At 42.3% G+C, this 21,822-nt stretch overlaps 1 protein-coding gene across 1 annotated transcript in view; it reads left to right on the top strand.

Moving 5' to 3' along the window:
- Positions 1 to 2,607: 2,607 nt before the first annotated feature.
- eml5 (EMAP like 5) overlaps positions 2,608 to 21,822 on the top strand; it is a 57,839-nt gene continuing 38,624 nt past the window's right edge. Inside the window, exons 1-4 of the mRNA XM_080784483.1 lie at positions 2,608 to 2,820; positions 14,248 to 14,407; positions 17,712 to 17,810; positions 20,184 to 20,252. Of these exons, the coding sequence (XP_080640609.1) occupies positions 2,624 to 2,820; positions 14,248 to 14,407; positions 17,712 to 17,810; positions 20,184 to 20,252 (525 nt within the window). The 5' untranslated portion in view covers positions 2,608 to 2,623. The remainder of the gene's footprint in view (positions 2,821 to 14,247; positions 14,408 to 17,711; positions 17,811 to 20,183; positions 20,253 to 21,822) is intronic.

The raw sequence follows: 21,822 nt of genomic DNA, 5'->3' as shown, positions 1-21,822 counted from the left end.
AACACAGACAGATGAACATGCAGACAATCTGTGCATTTGGACAGTCCACTACACAGCCCTCACACAGCTGACCCATATGCCCATATTATGCATGGTCGTATCAGAGGCAACCAGACGACACAAATTGTTGTCAGTTGTTCATCATCCGAATTGATTTTTGGGATGAATAAAAAACGTCACATTTAATGATACATGGTGTTGTGTCTGACATCAGTGCATGTTGAGAATCTACCATATGTGCATGAGCACGGTTTCTGTTGTGTACTGTGAATGCAAGTTTCATAATTCCTGCTTTCATGATTTGTGGCATTTTGTGCAAAACAGTATAAAAAGGTAGGTGGCTAGCGCACATCCAGTTCCTGTCTGGTGCTGGACTGATAAGGTACATACAGTGAAGAGAAGAGAGTCCGCACACAGGTTTGCTCCAAGGTGTTTGTTTTTTATTCAAAACACCATAAATATAACACGACGTTTCGGCCGTGAACCTGATGAAGGCCGTTCACGGCCGAAACGTCGTGTTATATTTATGGTGTTTTGAATAAAAAACAAACACCTTGGAGCAAACCTGTGTGCGGACTCTCTTCTCTTCACTATTTTGTGCAAAACAACCTTTGGAAGCCAATTATACCCATTCGGAATGGAATAGAAAATTATCATATGTCTACAGAGAGATATGTGTGAGGTTTGGACAAAATATGTCAGAGTTGTAGCAGACAGACAACAGACTGACTCACGGAAGTGAAAACATACCTCGCCTTTGGCCTTCTAGTGCCGGTTCTAGGCCTTTTGAGGCCCTAGGCAACATATTATACAGAGCCCCCCCTCCTCCTGCTTTGCCACGCCGGATAAAAATTGTAAATTTGCCATGAAAATGCTTCAATCTGGTGCACTTTGAGATCAAAATTAAGAAGCTAGGTGGGGGCCACATATGTTTATAAACAAATCACAAATGTTTATAAACAAATCCCAAATGTTTATAAACAAATCCCAAATGTTTATAAACAAATACCAAAATGTTTATAAACAAATCCCAAATGTTTATAAACAAATACCAAAATGTTTATAAACAAATCCCAAATCCCTTGGTCCTACCCCCCCGACCATGAGACTTACTGGGTCAACTGGTAGTGGTCCTACCCCCCCCATGAGACTTACAAATCCCAAATGTTTATAAACAAATCCCAAATGTTTGTAAACAAATCCCAAATGTTTATAAACAAATCCCAAAATGTTTATAAACAAATCACAAATGTTTATAAACAAATCACAAATGTTTATAAACAAATACCAAAATGTTTATAAACAAATCCCAAATCCCTTGGTCCTACCCCCCCGACCATGAGACTTATAGGTCAACTGGTAGTGGTCCTACCCCCCCCATGAGACTTACAAATCCCAAATGTTTATAAACAAATCCCAAATGTTTGTAAACAAATCCCAAATGTTTATAAACAAATCCCAAAATGTTTATAAATAAATCACAAATGTTTATAAACAAATCATAAATGTTTATAAACAAATACCAAAATGTTTATAAACAAATCACAAATCCCTTGGTCCTACCCCCCCGACCAATTTCTGGCCTGGCAGGGATAATTAAAAATTAACCCTGTTGATATAATCCTATAGCCATATCAACCATTGTCTTTATGAATAATAGAGACATAAAATAAGAATACAAATACTGTACGTTATCATTAGTTTGTATTCCTTTTATATCACAAAAGCAATCAAAGTATGCCAGCATAATATAATATAGCCTACAAAAATAAAAACATTTACATATTTTTACATTAAATCACATTAAAACCTTTAAGGCTATAAGGACAATTTATTTCTCAATGGAAGTAAATGAAAATGTATATTAATGTCAAAATATAAAGCTTTTATGTAAGACCACATATTTTGTTCATGAAAAATGAATAAAATATAAGTTGCAGAAAAAAAAGAAATAATAATCAAAATCTGAAAGCATACATACAGTATAAAGAACTGATTTGGAAATAGTTTGACACCTGTCAAAATGCACAATTGAATAGTAGGCTAATGATACTAATTGAATGATATATGGGCTGGTGCTTGGTAGTTGGTAGCAAACTGAAATGTGGGGAAGAGGCTATTTCGTCACACTCAGCTCAGTGAAAGCACAGCGCAGGCGCAAAAGATCGACTGTGCATCCATTGCAGCTGTGGGTGTCCTTTCCTACATTTTTCCGTCTAGGATGGCGGTAGACGCGATTGGATAGGTGGATGATCTTTCATCGTTCTGGGCGGTGCTTGTAGAATAACACTAAAGCTCCATCTTTGTAGAATTTGACAGGAGCTTTGACCTATGTCGGGAAGGACTGCAAGCCCGGGGCTGACGTATAGTAGGCTACACGTAGATTCTCAATATGACAAGAACTAACTATATTAGCCATTTCTAAAAAGAAAGACAGGGGGTCTTTCGTATCATAATATAGGACTGTTATGTACATGACCCTCAGATGCTGCCTAATATCGCTTTTACTGGACTGACAAATCCAACGGAACTAATGGGAGACACACAGGCTTAAGATAAATCCTTTTTGGTGAATGACACTATCAGATACTGGCTATAACAGCAGAGACACGGACGTGCGGACATGGCTGACAGAACTGCTCCGAATTGCCACCTGAGACTCGAGTGGGTTTACGGATACCGGGGACACCAGTGCCGCAACAACCTGTACTACACAGCGGCTAAGGAGATTGTGTATTTTGTCGCCGGTGTGGGAGTTGTGTATAATACACGGGAACACAAGCAGAAATTTTACTTGGGACACAACGATGACATAATCAGGTAGTGTAATAACACACCGCCGCTGTACCACGCGCAGCCTGCACGTTCACTCCCGTCATTTCAGCACCACTGACAGCGACACGCTCAATTCATATTTTACTCCCGTAGTACGATGTCGGCGACTCGGCGTTACTTGCTAAAAAATAACAAATCTACAAGCGAACAACGCATCCCATTGCAACGCGTTGGTAGCTTGCAGATCAGGTTTTTTGGCGCGATGGAGTTATAAGTTAAACTATCTAGCAACCTGAACATTTGGCACCCAAGGCCAGAACATACTGTATATATATCCTACATCTGATTCTGAAAATTCCACAGCAGTTAACTTCTCTTTGGTGGAGTTTTCAGAGTGATGAGAGAATTATTGTCATCAGCAGTGTATGGTAGCTGACAAGATTTCCTGAAGTATAGCCTATACTAGTACTGATAGCCTACTTCCATAACTTCTGAGATAAATACCCTATATTATGTAACAGTATAGTGACTATTCAACCTTTCTGGCAGTCTGTCAACACTATACCCTTGTGCTCAGTGATCTGGCAAAAGTCTATTTAAATGTTGAAGGGCATGCACCGTTGTCTTAAGGGGATCCCTGAAAGCCATCGATTAAAGCCATCATGATAGGCGCAGAGCAACCCTGAAGCGTCCAGTTTTAAATAAAGCCAACTGGACAGCCATGAAGTAGCATGACAACTCAAGGGCCAATTAACTTCTTGTGTAAAGGCCTTACACATCATTCTCCCAAGATTATAATACACTTCATAAAGTGCCCCACATAATGCTGCCAACACACAACAAAGATCTCTGTCCAATGCCTCAGTGCTTTGTGTTGATATTGTGTGGGTTGGCCTGGAGATGACTAGGATTATATACTGTGCCATTAGTCAGCTGGCCTCCTGCTCCATTATTAATTGGTCAACAGAGACACCAACCTTGCTCTGCCTCAGTTCAAAAGCTGTGTTGGAGAGTTAATTGACTAAACCATATGATGTTTGGGTAGCTGGCTGCTTTGGGAAAAGTAATCTTTGCATGACATATGTCTACATCTGGCACACCAGGCTTTAGTCTGGATATTGTTCATGTACCATAATTGTGAAATATTAGGTTTGGGATTGGGGCCACATTTAGCCTAGTGTAATTTTTGTATTTTGTTGCAGTGAGAAATGTGTGAAGTGTGGACAAATGCCAGATACACTTTGGGATTAAATGATTTAATTTAAATCAGAAAATCCTCTGTGATTATAATATACTATTTTCAAACTTCAGCCATTGGCCATTAAAAAGGTGTTTGTCCAGGCCTCTGTTCCTTTTCCCCCGTCTACTTTGCTGAAAATAGACAATCTACATTGTAGATTCGCTCACATCGCGTCACAATGCAAATGTAAAAAGTTTGTACATCCGATATTTTCACAGAATGTTTGCCCCATATTAGGGATGCTTATTCACATGATTAACTTAACACATGTGTGAGTGTGCGTGAGTGCGTGCGTGCGTGCGTGCGTGTCTGTCTGTCTGTCTGTCTGTCTGTCTGTCTGTCTGTCTGTCTGTCTGTCTGTCTGTCTGTCTGTCTGTCTGTCTGTCTGTCTGTCTGTCTGTCTGTCTGTCTGTCTGTCTTTCCTCAGCTAATCTTACACTGGGCTGATCAGCACCATAATTCTTGTGCATGCTGCCAGCAGGCCAATGACCTCAATTCCCTTTATTTTCTCAAATTTCTAAAATATTTTCTCAAAACAACGATTAGAAAAAAATAAAAGAATCATGGAACATCATCCCTCCAGGCTATGCGATAAGCATCCTGCTACTAGGTAGGCTACTTGTTAGTCACTCTTAATGTATAAGAGTGTCTGCTAAATGCCTAAATTGTAACTAGCACAAAACTGGTTTAAGGGATTACCAGAACTAGATTACTATTGAAATATGGATTAAAACACGACGACATACTGTACCAAGAAACCCTCAAATTCAATTCATTCAACTTAAGTCAAGCTGTCTTAAGTCAGTCTTTAGTCCATTACCAACCCGGTCTCTCCCCAACACGGTGAAATAATACGGATTGGCAAACTGCAATTCCATACATACTACATTACTAGAAAATACATATTACACAAAAATCCTCCCCATTAACCAATGTACGATGCGGCGTGACTGCGCCTGGGTCCGTGCATTATAGCCTATTAGTTGGTGTAGGTATGCGATAACAATAAAAATGAAATTATACCGGAAGTGTTTTTGTGAGCTCTGATGCAGCTATGCATGTATACAGTGCGCAGTGTGGTTTGTTTTTCGAGGAGGTGAACGTGAACAATTCGCAGTGTCTTATAAGTGTCTTATGTGCAGAAATATCGATTACGGAGGCACGGTGGCACACAGCTAGAAGGTTCTGGGTTATAGATTGGTCATCAGCGTGATCTGTTGTTGGTCTGACGTACTAGCAGTCCGACATGCAACAGTCCGACATGCAACAGTCCGACATACAACAGTCCGACATACATGGCTGGTTATATCTCACTCGTGGCTCCCGATACACACGGCCGGTTAAAACACATGCGTGGCTGGTTAAGACACATGTGTGTCTTATTGTTATTGTGTGTGTGTCTGTGTGTGTGCATGTGTGTGTGTGTGTGTGGTGCCTTGGAGTCAAGCATAGTTGTTTGTACGGTCAGTTAAGTACGCATAGACAAATCCACGGAGGGGTGCCTTGGGCGCGGCCATAGTTGCGGTGTACCATTAAGCGCAGTACACCGCAACACTGATTAGCTACACCTGGCCTACAGGCCAGGGCACTGCTCCATGGATTCGTTTATATCCCATGTGCATCCCTGCGGTACACATCTCTGTGATGCCTTGTTGATGACATGTTGACCTCTTGTTTTGGTATCTTGTTGGTTTGTACAGTATGTACAGATATGTTTACAGTACCTTTGATCAATCCGGTCTGGTCTCAAATAACCTCAGGCTACCGCTGAACACTTTCAGGGGTTTGTGCAGACCACATATCTAAGTCTCATATTATGGCTGTAATACATTTACCACTGATACAGTATGCAGGACATGCATGTAGGGACCTCAATCATTCTATTCAGAATTTATACAAATGCATTATCTGCAAACCATTTGACATTAACTCTGTTGACCATTCTGATTCTGAATATGACTCACCGAGGACAAAACTGTTTTGCATGCCAAGAAAAAAAGAGTATATCTTGAAGGAAGTTGTAGGATATGTTGATGTTGGTGGTGTGGTGTCAGGTTTTGCATACGTGTGTTGTAGGGGGTGGCAGCTGTGTGGGGGAGGCTGGGATCTTCCCAGGTGAAACACATGGCACCGTATGATACCCGGGCCTAGAGGCAAGCCCCCAGTCGTATCTCGCCTTTCTCTTCATTTGTTCATGAGATCTAATTTCCAGGTTCCTCCTTCCTTCATGGTCATTGCGTATTATACAGCTAAGCTTACTTACGTCCATCTCTAAATCATGTGTACTTGCATTCATTACTTGGGTAATCCTTAATCCGGGGTGATTTATGACATGCTTTGTTATGATACTATCAATGAGACAGTCAGACGCAGGAAATAATGGCCTGCTCGTCTTATGTGCAGAAATATCGATTACGGAGGCACGGTGGCACAGTCAGTAGCGCTGTCGCCTCACAGCTAGAAGGTCCTGGGTTATAGATTGGTCATCAGCGTGATCTGTTGTTGGTCTGACGTACTAGCAGTCCGACATGCAACAGTCCGACATGCAACAGTCCGACATACATGGCTGGTTATATCTCACTCGTGGCTCCCGATACACGCGGCCGGTTAAAACACATGCGTGGCTGGTTAAGACACATGTGTGGCCGGTTAAAACACATGCGTTGAGTTAGGTTGAGGTTTGGGGTAGGGTGTTGGACTGTTAGTACGTCGGACCAAAGATAAGCACCCGTCATCAGCGCCCATACCCTAGGTGGGGTTGGCAAAAGGGCCTTTCTCAATTCTCAAGACCCAAAAAAGAAATTATATCCTAACTAGTGAAATTATTTACGGAAATTATTCTTTATTTTTATGAAATACTTAAATACAATGTTAGAATTGTGACACGTTGTGATTATTTTTGTAGGAAATGTGGAAAAGGCCCAAATTGGTGCATAACCCACATACTGTATGGGTCCTGACTCCTGACCCTCTCTTTGGGAAACAGTGATTTAGAATAACTGTGGTGTGGGTATACCAACGAGAAGAAAGTAGTGTACTACTACTACTACTAGCTAGTAGCTATATACTACTATCTACTATATGAGTATCGTGCCTGTCACAGACACATGCGAGCAGCGCAGAGCAAGTTCAACCTCAGTGCAGTTGCTGCCGGCCATTAATTGGGCCGCCTCAGCAGCACGCTCTCATTCACATAATTCGCTCAGCCAGTCACACACTCACTCGGCAGTGGCTCAGTGTGACTGGATGGAAACCGAATAGTTCCCAGTTCGAACCCAGCTGGCTCCCCCAGAGTTAGTGTCGAAGTTTCCTTGAGCAAGACACTGAACCCCTAATTCCTCCTGATGTGTAGGTTGGTGCCTTGCATGGTTTCCCCCGGCATCGGTGTGTGAACGTGTGAGTGAATATATTAATGTAATGCACAATCTCTGTAAAGCGCCTTGGATAAAGGCGCTATATAAATGCATTTACCATTTATCTTCATACCGCCTATTTAAACTGGAAGGTTTGCACTCCTCCTCCTGCTTGCTTTCTGCTGTGCTGCTGTATGCTAAACTTTTGCTGCTCACCCTCCTCCACCAGCTGTCGTTTTGGATCTGCTGTTTAGGTACGGGGGATTCGGAGTCCCTATGGTTGGGACTGATGCGCTTGAACTGAGTACCTGAAAAGCAGATCCAATTCATCGCCAAAACATAATAAATATATTGCTCATTTTATATTCAATAAATATATATTCCATCCATTCTTGAGTTGTCCTGAACCTTAACTACTTAAAATCTTCATTGACTGCATGGAATCCCCCAGTTGTCAGTTCTTGGCCTATGCACAGCTTTGTGTGTAGGTGTGTTTGAGCATGTGTTTGTGTTTGTAGCATTGATTTGATTGGATGATGTATGATGATATTGATAAGAGCGACCCTCACTGATTTTTCCATCTAGTCTACAACCAAATCTCTTTGCTGTACATGATATAATATATAATAACTGAGCTCTCAACATTAGTGTATATAAGATGTAACACTAAAGATCTTGAATCTTTAAGTGTATTAGGCTGTTAGCAGATATGCTGCTGTTATTATATCACTGTTTGCCAACTACAGTTAAGAGCATGATAAAATCCATTGAATATTGATTGAGCAATGATTTGAATCACTTGATGGACCTTCAGTCCTTTAGCACATGCAGTTACCTGCAGTAGGTATGTCTCTTCCAATCAGCAGTAGGTATGTCTCTTCCAATCAGCAGTAGGTATGTCTCTTCCAATCAGCAGTAGGCATGTCTCTTCCAATCAGCAGGATCGCATCGACGTGATGTGACTCTTTACCCCAGTGCTTCCCAAGTGGACCCCCATTTGAAAAGATATGCCAGGGACCCCCATAAGAGAAGATTTTTACGGCTCTAGCAGTGATTCTCAACCCTGTTGAATTTCAAGGACCCCCCAGTTTGACATGGATTTTTTTTTGGATTTAATGGCATTTCTATCTCTGGGACCCCGATTTATATTGTAAAATCAATGTTATTTTAACCATTCGGTTCCATACACTCTCTGAGTTACAGACCCATAATGGTCCATTTGGTTCCAAACTATCATTTAGCTGGGTCCCCCCTGGAACTCCCTCAGGTACCCCTGGGGGTCCCCGGACCCCACTTTGGGAACCACTGTCTACCCTACCCATTATATAAGAAGGGCTCTGTAAGACATTGGTAAATTGACAGGTTTGTCCCCTTCTTTATGCAATCCTACACTTTCAGCTGCCAAGACACTCTGCAGCATGCACACACACACACACACACACACACACACACACACACACACACGTCAACAAATCTGCCTGTGAAAATGGTCTATAATTGTGACTATATCTTCAGTCATGCAACTACACATCAGCCTACTTCAATTGGCTCATGGATTGTGACATCATGGATGGAGTGGCTATAAAAAATGAAGCAGAAATTAACCTTAAAAAGATGAATTTCATTATGGCTATTCTATTTTTAGTTGTGCACACTACTGGTGAATTATTAGCAGCTGGATTAAAATGACGATGATGTGAAGCCTAGTGTAGAGATAGTCTATAGTAGTGTACAGACCTTTAGAAATGTCCTAATCCACTACCTCTTTATAATCTGCCGTAGCGTAGGCAACTAAAAAGATAACTGCTGTGTGTTGGAGAATGTGAATCGACCCTGGCTTAGATCTATAATATAATCTTAATACTCATCTATATTTGAGGGTGCTAGCCCCTCAAAAATCCAGCTCTGATGTTCTGTGTAAACACAAACAACAAAGACAAAAGTGTGTAAACACAAACATTGAAGACAAAATTGAGGACGCAAAGTGTGATTGGCCAGAATGAGATGGTGTATGATGACGTGATGATAAGAGGGCCCGCACTTCACACAAGTGTGATTTTTACATTAAGATCAGACAAAGTGTGCCTGGTTCAAATCAGACTGGCTCTGGCCACATATCTTTATCATCTTGACTTAGACAGTGTTTACAGTTAATATAAACTCTAAAAGCCCTTCCAGCTACACCCAACCGGACCAAAGCGCTTTCAATCGACTGATATTGCCATCATTATAGCCCTGCACTCTCACTAAGTGGCACTAAAAATGAAAGAATAGGACAATGAAAGGTTATTAATGCCAGAATTGGGGCGGGGTATTGTATATTCATATTCACTTAAGCATTAGCACATTGTAAGCAACAGCAAAAGCTTTAAAGTGAGATAAAATAAGGTACCATAATAAAATAAAAAAAAGATATACATGTTGTGTGATTTGCGCTAGAGGGGTCATGAAAATCAATAGGGTTTATTCTCCAGGGACACTCAGCAAGTTTTATTTTAGTATACAGAGAGGAGCACATTTCACAGAACAATGAACAACGCATTCCCTCCCCATCCCACAGGACTTGACTACAACAATACATTTGTATTTATTTACTGTAGTGCTTTCTGCTTTTAACAGCATCAACTGAGGTATGTTTACATATTTTGTTTTGCACTATTTGTCATTCCATATCATGAATATCCAGAAAAGTGAATTACCACTGGTGTCTCTGCCAACAATGCGTGTCCTCCCAGCATTGAACAATCATTTATTTGGCTGTTGTTACAGTAGGAGAGTATGCTACATTTCAATAAAGAATCATGATTTAACAATAAAACCAAAGGGGAGCCTGGTATAGTGTTCCATGACCACTGATGGACATGAAGCCATGCAGTTCCAAAATCTAAAATAGAATAGAATAGAGAGCCTTGATTCATTACTATGTCATTCTACTCTGCATATGATAACATTAAAATTGCCACTCGTGATTGGTGTACAACAGTACAACATGGTCTTGCACAACACAAGTATAAACAATAAAATACGTGCAGTCATATAGTCTGTTTTTTAGTCTTTTTGCCAGAGATTAGAGTGCAAATGCCCTTGGGGGAAAAAAATAACTTCTGGACAATACCAAACCATAAGTACCACAAAGTCCCTTGAGGCAAGACGTGCAATTTGGATATTGATATTGTCTGGCTTTGATCGGAAAGAGTTTGCGAGTTGTGCAATATGTTTTAACAGAATTATAATATATCATCTGATGATTTGGGGTTTCTTGAAGAAATACGTGGCCAAATTTGACTGAGGTGCTGCCATTCGATTTTTCATGTCACATATGAAAGCAGGGAAATGGGAATCATAGCTTCAAATTGACATTGGTTGTTCAGTTTGACCCTCCAGTTTTGGAGATGTGGCTTATTATAGAGTAATAGTCTTACAGAAAACAGAGAGTTGAGAAAACAGGCTTGAAAGGTTCACTTCTGTGGACTAACATTACACTTAGCTACAGTCATGTTTAAGCGTAAATTTCAGCTCTGATATTTATTTCAGACATGCTCTAGTATGTGAACTGAAGAGTCTGCCTGTGCTATTAACTAATTTTGGATAAAATAAATTAACTTTTTCTCCTCTGGTGAATAGCTGGAGGTTGCACGATGGCAGGCTCTCAGTGAAATCTGGTCATATATATTGGACCAGAGTCCGCCTTCTACTCAGTAGAAGGTAAAATTTTACCGTTCACGTGTGTTAAGCGAGCAGCTGCAGCAGCATAACAAGCTATAGCCTATTTTGTCACGCTCGAGTTAATGAAACAAAACACTACATGGTACGGGATTATTAGTTCATGTCAAAACATTCAAGTAACATTAAGTTGATGTAACCCAGTTAATGACCCAGGTCACTCCACTTGTTTAATAGCGTGTTTACTGTTTAACGGAGTTTTCCACGTGTTCCAAAGTCATTTCCCCTCCCCCTACCACACCCACCCTGGGAACATTTGATGGACTGTCAGCCGATCCGTGGTAATAGAAAGATTGGGAGCCCCGGCCTGTTCTACTGTACAGTATATGGACTGTTCTACTGTATATGCACCAATTTGAACTGTGAAAAAAGATTTGTGACTTCTGGGGATACAATACAAAACCCTATATTTCATGTAATTTTATAGATGGAAGGACAAGGACCTCTTAGCCTTAGTAATAAAACCTGTTAACTGAACAAAGATCAGACTCGTTTGAACTGAGTGGTGCTGTGCTGTACTCGTGCTATAGTACTGTACGGCACGGTACAGTACGGTACAAGCCCTCCCTGGCCTGTGTGTGTGTGTGTGTGTGTGTGTGTGTGTGTGTGTGTGTGTGTGTGTGTGTGTGTGTGTGTGTGTGTGTGTGTGTGTGTGTGTGTGTGTGTGTGTGTGTGTGTGTGTGTGTGTGTGTGTGAGACACGCTATTTCCGTGCTCAAACGGACGGACAGACCCAGCCAGCCAGGCAGGGACACACATTGCTGTCTATAGGAGCGCCACACAAAAATATGTCTGTGAACTGAGCCACTCTGCTTTTGGAATTTAATTTGCCTTCTGATACTGTACTGTGCTGTATGATGTACTGTAGGTGACATGGAGAGCCTGGTTTTTGATAGTAAAGTGTGCGATGTCTAATGGGTATTCTGAAGCAAAATTTAGATCTGTATCCAGAGCAAATGTGTATATATGTGTAGCCAAACATTCTGTAGCCTACATCAAACAGGAGATTTGTGAACTTGTATCACATGAGTTAAGGCAAATTTAAATGTTATTGAAAGATGCATCTCATTTTAGCAGACCAAAAGGCACAGACTGCACATTTCTTATCTCAGGCACAGAAGGCATAGGATAGGATAGGCCCTAACTATGCAATTCCATCCAATACTTGGTTCACATCATGAACCAATATGACTGTTGAATTGTGTAGAAAGTAATTAGCTGTTTAACATCTAATGCTCTAGCTGTCTCTTTTTATGAAGAACCAAAATGTTATGCAGTTTTATGCAGTCTTAACAACTTAAAGGCTGGAATATTATACTTGGGTGGGTTTATTTGTTCACTTATGCTTGCAGTTAGACAAGCGTAAAGTGTTGGTGATATCAATCAATCTTGCATAATTGTTGCATTGATCAGATGATGGAACTAATAAAAATGCATTTAGCTTTGTGGTAACCGCCTGGCTGGCTATTTAAAAGAGTCATAATCAGATTCTCTTCCTCTGAATACTATATTTAGCTGCTTTTCTTTGATTATATAATTCATATAAGGGAGAAGAGGAATCTTGCCAGGTTGGATTGGAGTGTTCAGCACAGAAAGGGGAGGGGAGCGGAAAAACAAAAGGGTGTAGGGCTAGGGGGAGATACTGGAGATACAGAGTCAACCTCTCCTGTAAGAGCCAAGAAGACGCACACCCTCTTATCAAGCCTATTACCCTGCAGGTCTCATCATCAAGCTATAGCAATTTGAATAATCTGTTCAAACTAGAATGGTGAGGATGACACACTGGCACTTTTGAGGCAGGTGTGACCACTAAGGCTGATTTATACCGAAAATAGTCGATCTACAAGCTCACAGCGTGTGAACTTGGACATGAGCTGGTTTTGATGTGTGATGCCGATGTACGACGGAGCATGAGTTTGCCATTTTTAGAGAGCGAGAGGAATAAACGCCTGACGCCGGGAATATGGCTTTTTTATGGCGCTATAACCTGAAAGTGAGAAAGACACAGGAGAGAGAAAGGGGAAGTGTAAGAAATGTGTGAAGGAGTATGAAGGAGATGCACAAAAGTATTTGAGTGATTGGAAGTGGAAGAGTTCAATGATTTCTGCTGTGTAGAGAGTGTGAGATTCATATGTGGGTGAATGCCAGGTCTTCGTGAGCTGATCTGAGTCAGCGTGCTAGTTGCTGCGGCCTGGCCCGGCCCGCAAAAACTCTACACTGGCCTGCTGTCTGAAAACACGCCAGGATTAAACATTCCAGAGTGCAGTTGGCATAAAGGGTGGCCTGATTATAATGGAAGGAGGTCCGTCGCAGCATGAAATATAATATATAGGCCAGGACAAGGCAAGAGTAGAAGAGAATTGCCCACAATGCCCAGTGATTCATTCACCCAGCCCTGCCGGGAACGTGGCGGGCAGCTGCTGGGTTTGGGGGAGGGGGCGGAAGGCTTTGTACGGCGGGCTGTTGCTCAGTGTGGGAACCATTGTACTGTACTGTAGGGATGTGTATGGTTTGGGGGTGAGTTGTACAGATGGACTGGGATGAGGCATTATGTAATAATCGTATGCCTGGTGATGCTAGGCAAGCCCAGGTATATGCAATTGTAAGTGTAAAAAGGATGGAAGGAATGAATTTAAGAAAAAAAAAATATATATATACTTTAAGTACATAGGTTTAAAAGTATAATAAAGGTCAATGTGCAATTTGGGTAGGTGACGTCAACGTCAACGTGGCCTGTACGTAAAGCCCTCATCTTCAGTGGCCAGCAGGCATAGAGGAAGCAGAGTCGTGAATCTATCTGAGCATGAATAGGTTAACTGAACCATGTCACCTCCGAGGGATAAAGCTGCCCCTTTTATTCATAGTTATGTTAACTGTGAATATGTATCACCCCATCCATACACACACGTGTACATGCATTGCACGCACACACGCATGCACACATGAACACATGCACGCACATGAACGCATGTGTGCGCGCACACACACACACACACACACACACACACACACACACACACACACACACACACACACACACACACACACACACACACACAAAGAGGTATCTTGACTTAAACGGTTTCAAACTGGTATCCCTTTTTTGGGGGGATTTTACAGCTAAATTAATAGCGTCTGTCTTTCTCTCTCTGTACAGTTTAGCACTGCATCCGGAGCGTGTGCTGGTGGCCACTGGACAGGTGGGCAAGGAACCTTATATCTGCGTATGGGACTCCTACACGGTGCAGACCGTGTCCATTCTCAAGGACATGCACACACACGGTATCGCCTGCCTGGCATTCGACCTCGAGGGACAGGTAGGTGACGACTAAACCAAGCATTCCTGTCTAGCATAACATTGACGTGTTCATGCAATTCTTATAGAGGCGTTTACTTTTCTTTGATTTGGTTCATGACAAAGGAATAGTATCTGCTTTATAGAGGATACATGTGCACAACTTAAGACTACTTTCAACCTAACACCCTATTTTGGGAATGTCATAGGCACAAATAAAAACCACAATTACAAAAATAGCAGATCTACATGTCATATTGTGATGTGCTGGGACCTTGTAGATTGGCTATGTTCACTATTCTGTGTATAGGGTTTAAGACTTTATTTTTTGTAATAATGCACAGCTGAGCTACTGTATTACTGCAGCAGTTACCATTAGCTCCACTCAGTAGCTATGGCTGGTGATTGGAGCTTGCCTGCTGGGCTGAATTTCCAAATGAGGCATCTGTGATTATTCCAGCAGTATTAGCCAGACAGCTGCACACAGGCATTACCCCGCTTCAGAGATTCAACTTTGAAAGAGTCAGCTGCAATGTCTGTCATCTATTGTCTCACAGAGTTGGACAGCACTTAGCTGTATCAAGGCATAGTGACAGCCAGAGTCGGTGAGCCTGGGTAGATTAGAAACAAAGACATTTGAAATTCCGAGATTGTTTTCACCATCAAATAGAATTATGTTAATCCCCCTCAAGGGAATGACACACTTGAGCACAGACGTTATGCTTCACGTATCTGTCCTCATTGTACAGTTCATGAGTCAAATTGTATGTGTGTGCAGTTTGACTTTGAAGTACATTAATAGATTTCTCTCGGTCAGTACAGGATCGGAGTGTACCTGTGTGACTGTTTATTGTGGGGCACTTAATTATTTAGACCTTTCCTGTCTAAATAATTTCCTGTCATACAGTATATGGCTCATGTTATGTAAACAGTTTCTCTACCTGATATTTGCTTGGAATATTCATGTCTCCTTTTTTAAATAATTTTTATCCCACGATTTTGTAACTCATGTTTCAATTATCTAATGTAATCCTGGGCTCTACACCCCCTCTGCCAACCTGGGGAAAGCATGCTTCCTTCAATGCATGAGGATTCCAAGTTGCTTCTTTTCACCTGATAGGGGGGAGCTTCCCCGGTTGGACGTAGCGCATGGAAGGAGCATGTTATTCAAACCAGTTTCCCCATCATCAAGCGTCCCAGCTGGCCAGGGGAAGGCAGTTTAGAGACCAGGATTACTGCATGTTTTTTGTGAGGGTACATACTACATACCCTAGGAGAACATGCAAACTCCACACAGAAAGGCCCTTTTGCCAACCCCACCCAGGGTTAGAGCACTGATGACAAACCCAGGACCTTATTCTATCTGTGAGATGACAGCACTACCGACTGTGCCACCATGCCCCCTGGAATATTCATGTCTCAAACATCAGTATTCCACGGATGCAGCACTGGGTTTATATCTGTGCGTGACCCTCATCTTTCACCCAGAGGAGCTTTTGGCAACGAGTACCTCCACAGCTAATGTATATAGCAGTGGGAGACAGGGGGAATGACCCTGTGCATTTCCTTGGTCGGTCAGAGAGCAGGGGATGTGGATAGGTTGTGACAGTGTATAAAGTCAGCGGAGGCTCACTCGCCTCTCGTTTAGCATCTCTGTGTTTACACCCTGTCTCTCCTCTCTAAGAAAGTCAGGGATGAATTGAGAACTGGCTTGTGGAATCCCTTGTTTGGTCTCCGTCTATTAAAGCGATGTCGAGGAGTATGATGATATTTGAGACATCTATTTTGCAGGTCTCAGGGCATGCTGCTGGGTTGCAACGTGACCAAGAGTACCATATACTCACTATAGTCACTTTTCCACTGGATGGTAGCGGCCGGGCTCACTCGATTCATCTACTTGCCTCTTTAGTTTTCAATTAGACTAGTTTGGTCAGAGAATAGTCACTAGCATCATTTCATCACCACAGACTGCCCTATAACTGTATAGAAGCTCCGGAATACTGTACAATACAATACAAACGTCTAACAAGCCATAAATGTAAATGAAGAATCAATATTATGGAGCACGACGTATTTCTCACCTAAATGTTATAGGAAACAGTTTTACGGGACTGTATACAGTAGGTGAGCTAGATATCGTTCTCAGGCCGCATTTGCTTTGGCATTAGCTTTAACTTTAGCATTGCTCAGCACTCATCCGCAGAGGGTTGGACATCGCTATGGTGACCTACATTCCTATGTGCAGTGTAAAACAAAGTAAGCAAGCAAGTAACAGTCGAGTAGAGTCAAGTATAGTTGTATCCTACACGCTGGCAATACGAAGCCCGCTATTCCGACACGCCACCATTCCGACTCGGCTCTGTCCCCCCTATGAGGAAGAGGTGTTTGCACAGATCTTCTAAAAAGGAGATTATTTTTCATGTCAACACTGGACTTAATTTACATATAAAGCCTAGTTCAGACCAAATATTAGCGGTGATACAATACTGTTTTAAGCCTGGTTTATACTTGCACTTTATAATTGCAGTCTGAATTACCCCTAAAAGCACTCGTTCTTTTACTTGACTGTCACGGTTTCCTTGCGTTTCATCATGCAGTGGCCCTTTAGTCATCATTGAAATACAGGCTTATCAAACTGTAGAGGGGTTCTCCTCTGTTTAAATACAGGCTTATCAAACTGTAGAGGGGTTCTCCTCTGTTTACCCTAACATTGATTCAACAGCAAATCAAAGAGGACACCCACTACAACAACAAAGCAATGCTTCAGAGTACAGAACTACAGATGCATATCCATAAGGACTCCTCTCGTCTGTTCTTCACTGCACTGCTGCCTACTCACTCCCCCACCCAACAAAAAGCACTTTAATGTGCTCACTTTGAGCGCCAGGGGCTGGACAACTGTTCTGTTCCGTAGCCATTATTAGCCTATGAAGCAAGGCCTTAGAGGAGAAAAAGCTTGACCACTTTTGGGAAATTGTAGTTAAGCTTTTTCTCCTCCTTGTGTCCCTATGTTGATATACAGTATAGTCAGAAACATTTTCCCAATTTTTTTAATTTTAATTCGTCAAGCATTCTCAAAATGAGCAAATCTACAAGCTAGAGTTTGTAGGTAGGAGGCCAACAAGACCTGGTTCTCAAGCTAACAACGCATCTTGAAGATCAGTTCTTGTGGGCAAGCAACACCATCATACTACAGAGTAGACCTTTTGGACTGTTTGTTGACCATGTCCAGTGTGTGATGGCGGTTAATTGGTATACAGGATGTTTTCTGTTGTACCAGTCTTAATCTTGTATCTCTCTCTCTTTCCCCAAACCCGCCCCCACAGTGTTTGGTCTCTGTGGGTTTGGACTCCAAGAACACAATCTGTGTGTGGGACTGGAGAAGAGGGAAGGTGCTGGCAGCGGCTCCAGGACACACTGACAGGGTAAACACACTCACTGAGTCAGGACTGAGGCAGATACAGATGGAGCTCAGGACTAAGGCAGATACAGATGGAGCTCAGTCAGGAGTCAGGACTGAGATCCATCTGTATCGATCGCCTCAATTAGTGATAAATGCAGGATGGAGCCCTTTCCCGAAGGAGGTATAACCCATTCTGACCTGAGATCAGATTCTAAAAATGTCTGTTTGAAAATGACAGTTTTCTGAAAAAGCTATGTTTCTATGTCAGTCGTTCTTCGATTTTTCAAAAATAGCAGACCTACAAGCTCTGAGCTATGAGCTTGTAGATCTGCTATTTTTAAATAGCTAAAGCATAACGTAATGCTAACGCCAAAAGGGGTTCCCGCCTAAAATGGGATAAACAAGTTACACCTGATTGATTAGGGTCTTTCCATGGCCTGTCTGGGAACACGCCCAGCTAATGAAATGGAATTTAAAAAAGATGAAACGCAGGCAGGCAGCTGTTGTTTTCTTGCTCAGCCCCATGCTTTATGCATGATCATAGAGAATGAATGCTCACACGCATGCACGCATGCACACACACACACACACACACACACACACACACACACACACACACACACACACACACACACACACAAATACCTGAAAAAAAAGGGTTTGGAAACATAACTTCGGTTGATTATTTCTCCCCTTTAGTAATACTAATTGGTATTGTATTTTATATCATTCACCTTTACAACGAGGAATCGGAATGAGCAACACAACTAAACTTGCGGGCAGTGCCCCCAAAAATCAATCCCAAAGCATGGGTTGAGCTTGTGCATGGAAAGAGGCTACGTTTGTCCCTTCAGGATAAGTCCCATGAGGCAAGTGGAAGCCGGTGTTCCGTTTCGGAGTGGCAGCATTATTTGGAGTCAGCCCTGGACTAGCTGGTACCATTTCTAAACTTATGAAAAGTTCTGTGAGACTGCTGAAGTCAAAGACAGACCACGAGGTGGCCGTACCTGATAGACAACACATGTCTCCTTTGTTTCACTTCACTTGCAGAGATTTACAGGCAAGATTTGCACAACGGTACCAAAGACAGATCTCTGTCTGTGTGGCAGGTGCCAGTCACACACCGTGACACCTGCAGGTACCAACAGAAGCATATTGGGGAATTTTGGCAATTGTTTGGGAAGCGCTACCCACACGTTTAGATGTGTTGCTCATTCCACGATTGCACGATCCTTACAAGTTATATATACATTGTTGTAAAGGTGACTAATAACAACAATATGAATTACAATACCAATTGGTGATATTGAAGGGGAGAAATAATCAACCGAAGTTAAGTTTCGTAACCGAGGAGTTTATTTTAGAAAGGTTTGATCCTCAGCTTGCCCAAGCAGGTTGTGTCCCTGAGCAAGACACTTAACCTTCTGTGTGCTAATCAAAGCCATCTGAGCAGCCATCAGCTGAGTGAAGCTGTAAAAACAATTTGCCCTCACAAAATAAAATAAACTTGTATTAATACTTGGCATGCAGCAATCAAAACTTGAACAAGGACTAACAGCTTTAAACACGATTCAAGGGGAATATCTGGTGAGATCTGTACTGAGGTTGTCAGCTACCTGAAATTCACCCGGTCCGGCGTCCCTTAATTCCAAGTAAATTAAGAGACGCCCAGACAATGATGAAATCGCACTCTATGTACAGTACATTTTTTGTTCATAAAATGAGTAAATTGTTTTATTAAGCACTTGAATCACAGCATTCATTATGCTTGAGGGAACATTAGCCAAAAAACTAGAAGATCTACTATACAAGTTCACAAAGTTGTGAACTTGCAAGTTGCGACGTGTTGTACTGTACTGTACTGTACTGTACTGTACTGTACTGTACTGTACTGTACTGTACTGTACTGTACTGTACTGTACTGTACTGTACTGTACTGTACTGTACTGTACTGTACTGTACTGACACGTTGGTGTTGACAGAAAAAGAGCAGTCCAAGTACAGAGACAACTCTAGAGAATTTAAGTTGTTAACTACCTGTATTACCGGTATACAACTAGCATACATTATGTACGCGTATATGAGCTGTTTGAACTTGTGTGTGTGTGTGTCATTGATTGATTCCACAAAATAAGAGCAAAATGTGTGCCATAGCCTTATCAGTACAATAAGGGACACTTTAGTTTCCTTGAATTTCAAGAGATGGTTGGCAACACTAATCTGTACACCAGTTATGTATTTTAGATTCATGTATTAAGAGATGGTTGGCAACACTAATCTGTACACCAGTTATGTATTTTAGATTATGTATTAAGAGATGGTTGGCAACACTAATCTGTACACCAGTTATGTATTTTGCGATGACTCAATGAATTATCAATTATCTCTTCAACAGATATTTGACATATCATGGGATTTGTACCAGCCAAGCAAGCTTGTCAGCTGTGGTGTCAAACATATCAAGGTACAGCTACTTCCTGTTTCTATCTCATATACTGTATGTTTTTATGTGTGTGTGTGTGTGTGTGTGTGTGTGTGTGTGTGTGTGTGTGTGTGTGTGTGTGTGTGTGTGTGTGTGTGTGTGTGTGTGTGTGTGTGTGTGTGTGTGTGTGTGTGTGTGTGTGTGTGTGTGTGTGTGTGTGTGTGTGTGTGTGTGCGTGTGTGTGTGTGTGTGCGCGCGCGCGCCATGTGTGTGTGCGCTCGCGCCATGCATGCGCGGGGGCAGACTCCTTTTGCATAATATCTGAAAACAAATTAGGATCTGCAGGAACTGCCAATCTGTGCTCTCTTCATCAAAGCCTTTTAAAAATATATATTCAACTTCAGAGTAAAGCTTTTTAGCCCCTATACTCTTAAGTATAGGCCAGACAGTGACTCAGAAACATTTCAAGTTTCACATTTTTGAGTGGTGCAACCACTTCCTTACGGAGCTATGTGTGTGGCTGGGTAGCTGGCTGGCTGGGTGTCTGGGTATGAGCACGAAAACAGCATGGTTGTTTTTCACCACCTGAACGCAACCTAACGCACACACAAACACACACACACACACACACACACGTATTAACTGTATATATGAGGCTTTCGGGTGTGCCAGTACAGTACAGTACAGTACAGTACAGTAGAGGGGCCGCCACACGGTAACTCAGTCATTTCTCAACCGTTTCGGACATGGGGAGGCACGCCGGAACCGGCCCGGCCCCCTGGGCACGTTCCTGGGGGTCTGGAGCTCCCCCCCCCCCCCCCCCCGGGAACCCCACACAGAGTTGCACCACTCACTTCACACGGGTGTGATTTTTTACGGTGAACTTGACTCTCTGATTCTCAGTTTGTTGGCAATCTTTAGCATCTTACTTCATCTCTTTCATCTTTTAAAGATAACGTCCCGAAAGCATGCAACGGTAGAACTGCATTTGTCCCCAGGGAGCAATTGGTTGTACACACTGCAGTAACAGCAGCTGTTTACTTCCTATTCTATAACCTGTGGCTTCTTTTTCATTTCATAAATGTTGCATCTGTGTGCCTCAGCCAGCCAGGGTGTCTTGTGGGGGATATTCAGTGGCGGGTGCTTGAGTGGAGTGGCCAGGGCCATTAGGAAATGAGCTCGTTCCCAAAAGCTCTCAAATGGCGAGGAAAAGTGAACCCGACCCAGTGCAGTCTCAGCGCCGAGGCCTTCTTAAATGGGCTTGATGTAGATGAGTGGGTTACCACACATTAAAATCCTCAGTGTCCGTTTATCCATTTGTAACTTGAGACACTTGCGGGTCCAAGTGGATTCCCCAGTGGAATAGGATCCTGCTGTTGGTTATACCCTCCTCTGTCCAGCGAGAAGCACTTACGGGTGGCTGCAATTCAGAACGGCAGGCACCTTTACAAAATCCAAACCTATCACCCCCCCCCCCCCCCCCCCCAAACTGTTTACTACACATGTTTTGCTTTGTACTCAACTTGTATATTTGTCCGTCACTAATGTCTGTCACTAATGTTTCTATGAACAGAATACTGAGCCCCCAATGGAAACAAGCCATATAGTGCTT

This window comes from Protomyctophum bolini (assembly GCF_963924005.1).
Source record: "Protomyctophum bolini genome assembly, chromosome: 15".
In the NCBI taxonomy this organism is placed as follows: Eukaryota; Metazoa; Chordata; class Actinopteri; order Myctophiformes; family Myctophidae; genus Protomyctophum; species Protomyctophum bolini.
The sequence above is the reverse complement of the archived record's forward strand: the minus strand, read 5'-3'. Positions and strand labels throughout refer to the sequence as shown.